Source organism: Scardinius erythrophthalmus, assembly GCF_964197995.2.
Source record: "Scardinius erythrophthalmus genome assembly, chromosome: 18".
Lineage (NCBI taxonomy): Eukaryota > Metazoa > Chordata > Actinopteri > Cypriniformes > Leuciscidae > Scardinius > Scardinius erythrophthalmus.
Window position 1 is genome coordinate 3582464 of NC_138238.1, and position 9765 is coordinate 3592228.

Consider the following 9765-nt stretch of genomic DNA (forward strand, 5'->3'; position numbering starts at 1 on the left):
TCGCGAACTGTAGGCAACGATCCACACTCTAGGATTAACTTTGACCCTCGTTCACTAAACAGTCAGTCAGAAAATGAATCTCGTATTTAGGAAGTTTAAGTGGTGCCTTTTCTTCATAAATAAAATCCATCCGCTGCGTTTTCAGTGGCTCTGATGTCAGTGAAGACTATATGTCCATTCTTATATCCCACGACAGAACACCTACACTTCTTAGGAGACATTACCGGCTGTCGTTGAAACTGGAGGATGCAGATCACCGAGGGCGGGGTCTATGCCAAAACCAGATGTCAATCAAATCACGTCGGTGGGGCTTAGCTCATTTCTACGTCACAATGAGGGAAATCTAGAACAGGGTGTTCTGAGACAGTGCTTATGATTTATTGAGATAGTAAAAAAACTACTGGGTGGATTTTTTCTCATTCTAGGGTGGTTTTGCTCACACACTGCCAACACACATTTATGTTCAAACACCATGTAAAAGTGAATTTTGCATAATAGGTGCCCTTTAAGTCTAAAAATAACACAAGTATCAACATTATTATCTTTTTATGTCAAAATATAAACTATAACTTTTACTCCACAAATCCAAAAACACTAATGTGTCCACAAATCACTTATTAACAAATAGACACTAAAAACTTTGATATTCAACACAATACAGTGTCATATATCACCATTAACCTGAGACACAAGATTAGATCAATTATCCTTAACTTTGTTTCGGCTGACTAAATCTCACAAATGTTAATATTCAGATGAAATTACAAAATTGAAAATATCGTAGTCATTCATTAAAAGGGTTCTATTGTCTATCTATTGTCAGGATAAAATCATTTTGCCCCATATTACCCAGCTGTTGCAATGCATTCTCCTGCCAGCAGAGGGCGTGTCCGGCTGAGATTAAATATTTGTCTTTGACCAATGTGATTATCATTGTTATAGACTGAAAGTGAAGGAACAACCACTTTTTTTCTTAAGTTTCTTTAAGTTTCTTTATTCTTTCACTTTGCTCCTGGTCTTTCATACAGTATGTGGTTCGCTTGTAAAAAGTTCTGTAAGGACCGTGTTTACTTTGTAGGCCTACAGCCTCTCTTTATAACTAGAGAGAGAATAGGCTACATTGGCTAAATAAATAACAAATTATAATGACATGCACCAAAATTCCCGCTGTTTTATTAAGTATTAAAACAGCACTAGGTCAATTAAATCAGATTTTTGACAGTTACAGATGCTTTAGGCATTTAGGCATGTTAAGTTAGATCAAAACATTTTTTTAAATAGTCCACTTTTTTAAAAGGGGTTTCTAAAGGTCATTTTCAGGGTGTTGATGTGATACACACAAAGTATACACAACTGTTAAGTTTTTTCTAAGTTATTCGGCTTTTCCTTATGCAGTTCCGATTAACAATTCACATGGACAGAATTTTAAAAAAAGGACTCTTATTTTGTTATTTTGTGGAGAGCGAGCCATATTTGCCTCCTTATATCAGCAGAGGAGCTGCAAAAACCCACCAGATTATCATGATCATACTCGCACTGTTTGTCAGGGTTTAATGCTTGAACTGATTCCCTGTCAGGTTTGATCTCAGTGCTGGAGAACCGAATGGATTAAGATGAGCGAGACAGACAGAAGTAATTAGCACTGCTGATCAGGGAATGGATTAATAACTTTTTTTAGTTTTTTTTTTTTTTTCTGAGTGACATACAAAAACAGCAAAGTCTCATATCTCCAAAACTACAGCAAGGAGAGCCAAAAGGTATGTAGCCTATCGTTGCATGGAATTTTTTATTTTGTATTTAAAAAAAAAAAGAAAAGAAAAAAATCATTACATCTGGACATTCTCATATATATATATATATATATATATATATATATATCCCTTCATGTGGGCTGCATTTGGATTTAATTTTCTGGTGATACCATGCATATGATATAAAGCAGTAGGCTAATTTAAAGTTAAAGCATTAGGACCAGATGTAGGTTGTTTTTTTGTTGTTGTTTTTTTGCACTTACACCTGAAAGGCATTTTTAAAATTGTTGTTCCGTGAGGAATATCTCGTGATCGTTCTCTTAATGTGTCTGTTTAAATGATATAACGCCATGTTTCATGTCGCAGTTTCTCCCGGAGCTCGTTATAATTTGTTGTTTTATTTAACATGTAGTGTTATTAATGTTAATTAGAAGATGTTTTAAGATATGTTGTTATAATTATAATAAAATAGTTATAATTTGGGCACAAAAGTTTTGCAGGCTATGTTAACTATGACAGGTTTAAGGGGTAAACCATGGATAACAATTTATTAAAAACCTGTTTTGATTGGGAGAGATTGGCAAGTTCTTTATTGGTGGATAAGGTTTCCTCCATTAAGTTTAATGCCTTACAAAGAAGAAATATTTCCCTGTTCATTTGTGCAATAGTAAAGGGAAACAACAACACCGCCTTGACTCTTTAAATGGCAGTCATGCGTATATTATTGAAGAGTAGAGCCATTCAGTCCAAGTTACTAAAATCCTTGACCTATTAAACCGAGTAGCCTAATAATAAGCAACGATTCTGATAGGGTAGTTGGCTATATTCACTAGGAGGATGACTGACAGCACCGACTGCGTCGAGTCATTTGAAAGCGAGAGTTTACATTGGTGATGGACGAGTCACGAGCATGAGTCATTGAAAGTAATAGCCTGTATTTATACACTGGTGATCGCTGGAGAGAGAGTCAGAGTGAATGAACTCACACGCTGAAGACACACAGATCAGAGGTGAGCAATAACTCTCTCTCAACAGGGAAATAATATCCTTTATATTTATTAATCCATACTCCATGTTCAAATCATGGCAGACTTGTTGTTTTTGGTTGATCTATTCCTAATGGACTTGGTTTAATCCAAGATTTTGCTGATAAATTCTGACGTTTCTGCTCAACTTTCAGTAAATCGTCTTAATCTACTATTTAATCTCTAGCACTTCCTTATTAGTCCTAGTCGTTTAAGCAACTTAAACTTTCTGTCATTATTTTTCTATTGCAGAATCAAAAGCATGAATGCTGTAAATGCAGTGCAACTGTTCATTCTGGTTTGGACTTTTACTGCTGTCTGTCAAGCTGATGGTAAGAGAATAATCTTTCCCTGAAAGAGTGTGTGAGAATTTTGAGAAGGGACTTATTTCCATATAGATTTTATCATAGATCTACATATTGACCTCATATAGGCCTATAGATTTACACAATAGAGGGAAATCCATTATAGTCAGGGAGTAGTGCATTTTTTATGCTACTGTAATTTATGTGTTTATACACTAACACTCTTTTACTTGAAATAATGTGTTCACAGATCAGTACAAATTTACTTTTAGACATAAGAAACACATTTTCAGTAAAGACTACATGATCTTGTGTTTCTCAGCTGACTCTATCTGATGCACATGATTGAAAGATATAATTACAATGAGTTTGCAATCAGAGGCCACTGTATTTTTCTGCTTGGACATAATCAATGTAGCGTGTGCACAACGCGCATACACTCTCTCATCTACTCAGAAGCAGCAGTTTTCATTTTTGCAAATCATACATTATTACAATATAGATTTATTTTATTTATTTATTTTATTAGTTTATTTGTCAGGGACAATGTACAAAATACATTAATCTTACGAAAAGATGTTTTGTACCAGAGTTAGCAAAAGCTATTTTCCATCTGCAGTCCCCGGGCAGGTGCACAATATTAAACCATTAAATAAAAAACTAATCAAAAAACATGACAACCTAAAACATATACAACATAATCAAAAACATTTACTTCCATATTACATTTGTAGACTTTAAGTGTGCTGATGCTGACACAGCTGGTTATCGAGGATGTAATTCTTCAAGTTTCGAGAGAAATTATTCAGATCTACAGATAATTTCAGACTGTCTGGGAGTTGATTCCATTGTTTAATGGTTTTATATGAGAAGGCTGTCTGTGCAAAGGCGGAGGATCTTTTCGGGATAGCACAATTTCTGTGAGCAGTGGAGCGGATGTTAGGTTCGTTTGTTCAGAATAAAGTTTTATGATTTTTTTTCATTGAGGGTGGAGCAATATTATTAACAATTTTGAAAACAATTCTTAAATTTGTATATCAAATTAGAGAGTCAGAACTTAATATTTTATATTTACTGAGAATATTACAGTGATAGATAGATAGATAGATAGATAGATAGATAGATAGATAGATAGATAGATAGATAGATAGATAGATAGATAGATAGATAGATAATTTATTATAAAAGCATACATAGCTTACACATTTACCCAAATTATTATATGCCTGTTTAACCGAAGCTAATTTGGGTGTGTTTCTCCATCCCCAATGTAACTTCTCTCTCTTTTACGGCCATGACGAGAGTGTTGCTCTCCTTGGCTGTGAACCGCTCCTGGCGTGCGCAAATCCGCCGTTATAATAGCAATCCGCTAAGGAAAAAGCACGTCTGCTCTTAAAGGGAATGTGAGATGATGCTCTGATTGGTTTATTTCACGTTACACCCAAACCACACCTATGAGTAATGAAGCTACTTCAGACCAACCCATTTTAGATTTGCGCCTGGCGCAAGAGTCATTTACCGCTGGTATAATAGCAACAGCGCCAAGACCCGCCCACAAAGTTACTTGTGTTTTGCGCTTGATACTTGCGTTTCAGATCGTTAAAATAGGGCCCATTGTGTCTAAGCAATAAATAATAGATACAAAATGTGTGAGTCTCCCACACACATGAGCTAAAGATCAAATTATATTGATGATATAATGTACAAAAACATAATGCATTGGATTTATTTATGATAGGTTCTCTAATAAAAGAGCCACAATAATTTTTATATTACTGACATGAACACAGACACAACAGGTCTGGATGTGTTGTGTTCAGTTGCTGTATTATATGATATACTCTGTTATTTTTCAGATGACATCAGTGTAAGCTGTGAGGATGTGACTGGAACTGTGAGTGAAGAAGTAACTTTCAACTGCAGCGTCTCTCTGAAGAAGCCTGGATGCTGCATTCCAATGTATAAGTTTTATGACACTAAGAAATGTACTTCAACAATCTGTAGAAAAGAGTTTCCTCAGCACTCCTGTGAACAGAGAAACAGCTTCACATGCAGCTTCAGTCCAACTACAGCAATGACTGAACAATTCAGATTCTTTGTGCAAACAATTTGTGGACGGAAAGACACAGAATTCACTGTGGACATTACAGGTATATAATTGTCACATTTTGAGCTTGTTTGTTCATGTTTAGAGTATGTTTTGGCTCTGTCCTGTAGGTTAGTTCCCATGTTCCCAGCCTTTTTGTTGGGAGTTTGTTACTTTTGAAACACAGAAAACAGCTATTTAGGGATATGAGCATATTTATCATTTTAAATCGCCTGTGAATATATGATTTAAGATCTGTCACGATACACACAATGTGAAGGTAGATCCAAGTGCAGTCTTTTATTAGGGTAATCCGTACTCACAAAACCAGTCCAGTCAAGGGTCAAACTCCAAATAGTCAATCCAAGAAACAAACATAACAGAACTTTGGAAGTGACATGACATGTAACAAGGACTCTGTGACAAACACTGAAACAAACAGAGTATATATACACACACAGATACTAACAAGGTGATGGGAAACAGCTGTGTGCAATGATCAATAAGTGACAGAACAGGATGATGGGAAATGTAGTTAAGAGTGAGTGACACCGTGGGGGAAGAGGACCTCTAGTGGTTACCCAGGGAAGCACAAACCAGACACTGTGACAAGATGTTAAGGTCTAAGAAGGAAACTGATGATCATAGTTTCCAAATTGTGAAATCCGTCTAGATCAGTGGTTCTCAATTCCAGTCCTCGTGACCCACTGCTCTGCACATTTTGTATCTCCCTTATTTAACACACCTGAACCAGATCATCAGCTCATTAGGAGAGACTCCATGAACTGAACTGAGTGTGTCAGATAAGAGAGACATACAAAATGTGCAGAGTAGTGGGTCATGAGGACTGGAATTGAGAACCACTGGTCTAGATATTTCAGTCAGAGTGATTTCAGAGATGTTTAGATCTGGTCTGTGTGTCAAGAAATCAGTTTGATCAGATTCTCAGCAGCAGAAATGTTTTGTGAAGTTTGTGTGGAGAATCTGACTGTCTGATGTTTGATAGGATGAAGTTGACCAAGTTTTAAACAATTCTTTTTAACCGTTAATTGCACCTTTTCAGATCCAAATAACAGAGATCCTGGATCAAGCAGAGGAGATAATCATGGATTAGAAGAGGATCCTCCATCTAATAATTTTGTTATCGCTGTAGTTGTGGGCTGTTTCATCGTCATCATCCTCATCATCATCATAATGACAATCATTTACAAAACAAAGCTAAACTACAGAAAACCTTGTGTATTGCAAAAGAAGATGCTTCTGGACGAAAAATATGATGATGACAAGAGCAACTGTCCAGAAAATGAGATCTGACTCAGCAGAATGAAAGTATTGAGTTTAGTTTGACTTTAAATGTGAAGATCATGAAAGACAAAAGCTTTATAGGAACTCCAGTAAACTATACCTGTACAAACAGTATCTGTTAAACCTCAAACTACTGAAATATATTAATGGTTATTTATAATGAAGTCAAGCCTGTGTGAACATAGAAGTGGTGCAGTAAAACCCAAACTGTGTTTGGTGTCGCTCTTTTTTCTGATTTTCAAGTAATGTATATAACGAATGTCAATTTGGTAAGAGATATTATACCTTAATGGTGTAAACAGTGAGTTTTTGTAAAACTTCTTTTTTATTATTAAAACAAAAATAAAATTGGATTGAATAAACACGTGATGCTCTCTAAAGATGAATATCTGGAAACTTTTTTATCAGCATGGTGATGGGAACACAGAACAGTATTTAACAGTATTTAAAGTGGGTGAAGGGTAGCTGCACAGAGATCATCTGAATTCATGCCTTATTTATTTAAGTAGAATGTACTGATTGTCCAGTAAATATTTAGATATTCATAGATTTTAGAAGAGATTTGCTGGTAGAATGATTTTAGTTTCAGTATTATAATACTATGATAATCATTATTACTAATGATTCTAGAATCAACCTTGAGATTAGATTTTTTAAATTTGATAAATGATGTGTATTTATGCATTTGGCAGATGTTTTTATCCAAAGCGCCTTACAATCAATGTTTATATTTGATCAGTTCATGAATTCTCTGAGAATCGAACCCATGATCTTGTCTAACCTTTACCACCAGATACTCTTCTGTTTGAGTGACATGTTTACTGTCATGAGAGAGAAAACTAAATGACCCTACAGCTGATAAAAGCAAACTGTCAGGTGTCGAGCATTCAGAGTTCACATGAGATCACTTAAAATCAAGTGTGTTAAATTTAATCACTCCACAACAACTGAAACAATCAGATGAAAGGGCCACCATAGAGTTTTCGGAGAAATTCAGTCTGGAACATAAGAACATTTCATCAATTGACAGCGGAAGAGGGTCATAGATCTAATGTTGCTTTCTCAAAGTCATTTTCCAGACCCTTCACCCTCTCTGCTCTTCTCAGGTGGAATGAGCTGCAAAACCTCCACCTGAATATGATTAGTGTTGGTTCTATGATAAATTGCTTTTGTTCCTCTACTGCAGTGGTTCCCAAACCTGTCCTGAAGGACCCCTAACACTGCACGTTTTCTTTGTTTCCCTAATCAAACACACCTGATTCAACTCATCCTCTCATTAACCCATGTGATAATGAGCTGATGAGTTGAATCAGGTGTGTTTGATTAGGGAGACAAAGAAAACGTGCAGTGTTGGGGGTCCTTCAGGACAGGTTTGGGAACCACTGCTCTACTGTAAGTCACTCTGGATAAAGTGTCTGTTAAATGCATGATTGTAATGTCATTTCATCCCACTGTATATGTTTGATGTGCAGGCTACTCTTTGACCAATGTATTTTTCATTCCTGATGCTGATACTGACTGACAATGATGTAAGATTGTGAACTGCACCTGTTCAAGTCTTTTGTTTTGACTTTCTTTTAAACCGGTGGGTGTCAGTAATTCTGGTCGGGGGTCAGAATTCGGCACATGTGTCTCAGACTATAACATTTCATGATTTAGCCTACTTTTAATGTGATTATAAACATTTAGAATGTACAAGGAAAACCTAAACATGTGCAGGCTCCACACACTTTAACTCCCCAGGAATCCTTGCGAAAGGCCAATCAGACAACGGATGGGAGGAGATTTCACTCACGGATAATTGTTGACATGGCTGAGAAGAAAATATTACGATTTTTATGACCTAGATGTACATTTTACCAGTTGCTACCTACATTTTATACAAACATTATGGTCATCGAGCAGTGGTTGATGTCTCAAACATAATAATAGTGCGTTGAATAATACGATCACATTATGATTCATTAAATAAATAGAACCGAATGTCAGGGCTTTACTGAGTCATATATTGAAACCTGGATGAGAACGGGCTGGTAAATTCATCTGAAACTCATGCACATTTTCATTATGTGTATTAATTTATTTTTGCCCTTGCTTATAGACAAGGTTGACAAAAGTTACCCCCTTTCATTCCAATAGAGGATGAAATTTGTCATTATAGAGCTGCACGATTCATCTTTAAAAGACTGATCTCAATTCAAACACCCACGCGATCTTCTTCCATTTCGTCTGTCTATTAAACCTTTGACAAAATCATATCGCAACATTCAAATCTGTGTTGGCGCTGCCGCTGACCCGGAGAGAGTTGTAATGAAACCTCAGTGCCAGTCAGCTAGCTCAGTGGTTGCCAAACCTGTCCTGAAGGCACCCCAACACTGCACGTTTTCTTTGTCTCCCTAATCAAACACACCTGATTCAACTCATCAGCTCATTATCACATGGGTTAATCTGCTCTAATCCTATCCTTTTCTTTCCTTGCAGCCTTCCCTCGTATCCCTACCGGGAGAGGAGCTGAGAAGCGAGGAAATAATCGTGGATGCACAAATAAGAAATGAGAAGCACTCAGTCTTTTTGTACAAAATCCCCAGCCTCACGCATGCGCAAGTCAAACTTGATCATACTTTACTGACGTATCCAAAAAGTTTAATTCGGCAGTGTCCAGAACCAAAGTTATACGGAGTTTTTGGTATTGATGTGCGTTCATAACTACGTAAGTAAAAATATTTAATGTCATTGTAGATGTTTAGCAATAGAGAGTCAGAGTGAATGAACGCTGACGCTGAAAAGAAGTGAAAATTGTTTTTAATTTGTATCTAGGCTACTATTCAGTTCTTTGGAATGCAGGATCGCGAAACTTCTCGTTAACAAACAAAGTGTAGACAAGATGTGAGTAAGATATTTATTGTTCAATGCTAGCAACATCATTGATGATAACGGAACTTTGTGTGTAAAGCGACAGCATGTTATTGATTGTAAATGCGGTCTAGGCTTTAAGTCTGTTTTAATGCTGAGGACCGACAGACGGTTACAGCTGCAACGTTTTGGAAGTGACAGATTAATGCTGGATTCATATTAATGCTGGATTCACTCTGCACAGGACATAAATTTGATATGTTAGAATAGTAGCCAAGTAATGCGTTAAAGCAATATAAAGGCAGACTAATAGATTAATAGAAAAATATTAACTTTAAAGGAACACTCCACCGTTTTTTGAAATAGGGCTTATTCACCTTCTTTCCTACATTTAGATAGGTGGGTAAATTCATTTTTGTCTCAGTGCATGCATTGTTTTA

General features: G+C 36.3%; 1 protein-coding gene across 2 annotated transcripts; it reads left to right on the forward strand.

The window, feature by feature from the left end:
* Window positions 1–1513: 1513 nt before the first annotated feature.
* LOC308706636 (uncharacterized protein) lies at window positions 1514–6849 on the forward strand. Of its 2 annotated transcripts, none has more exons than XM_081392402.1 (4): window positions 1514–1757; window positions 3029–3108; window positions 4938–5231; window positions 6231–6849. In XM_081392402.1, the coding sequence occupies exons 2-4, from the start codon at window positions 3039–3041 to the stop codon at window positions 6479–6481; spliced, it is 615 nt and encodes a 204-aa protein (XP_081248528.1). In that variant the 5' UTR covers window positions 1514–1757; window positions 3029–3038; the 3' UTR covers window positions 6482–6849. The 2 variants fall into 2 exon arrangements, with proteins under 2 accessions (XP_081248528.1, XP_081248527.1); XM_081392401.1 differs by lacking the exon at window positions 1514–1757 and adding an exon at window positions 2718–2761.
* The last annotated feature ends 2916 nt before the right edge of the window (window positions 6850–9765 follow it).

Excerpts from the sequence above, each read along its gene's own strand:
- LOC308706636 (XM_081392402.1), top strand. The coding sequence starts at position 3,039 with ATGAATGCTGTAAATGCAGTGCAACTGTTCATTCTGGTTTGGACTTTT. Across the intron at positions 3,109-4,937 it reads TGCTGTCTGTCAAGCTGATG|ATGACATCAGTGTAAGCTGT; the intron begins GTAAGAGAATAA and ends GTTATTTTTCAG. Across the intron at positions 5,232-6,230 it reads ATTCACTGTGGACATTACAG|ATCCAAATAACAGAGATCCT; the intron begins GTATATAATTGT and ends GCACCTTTTCAG.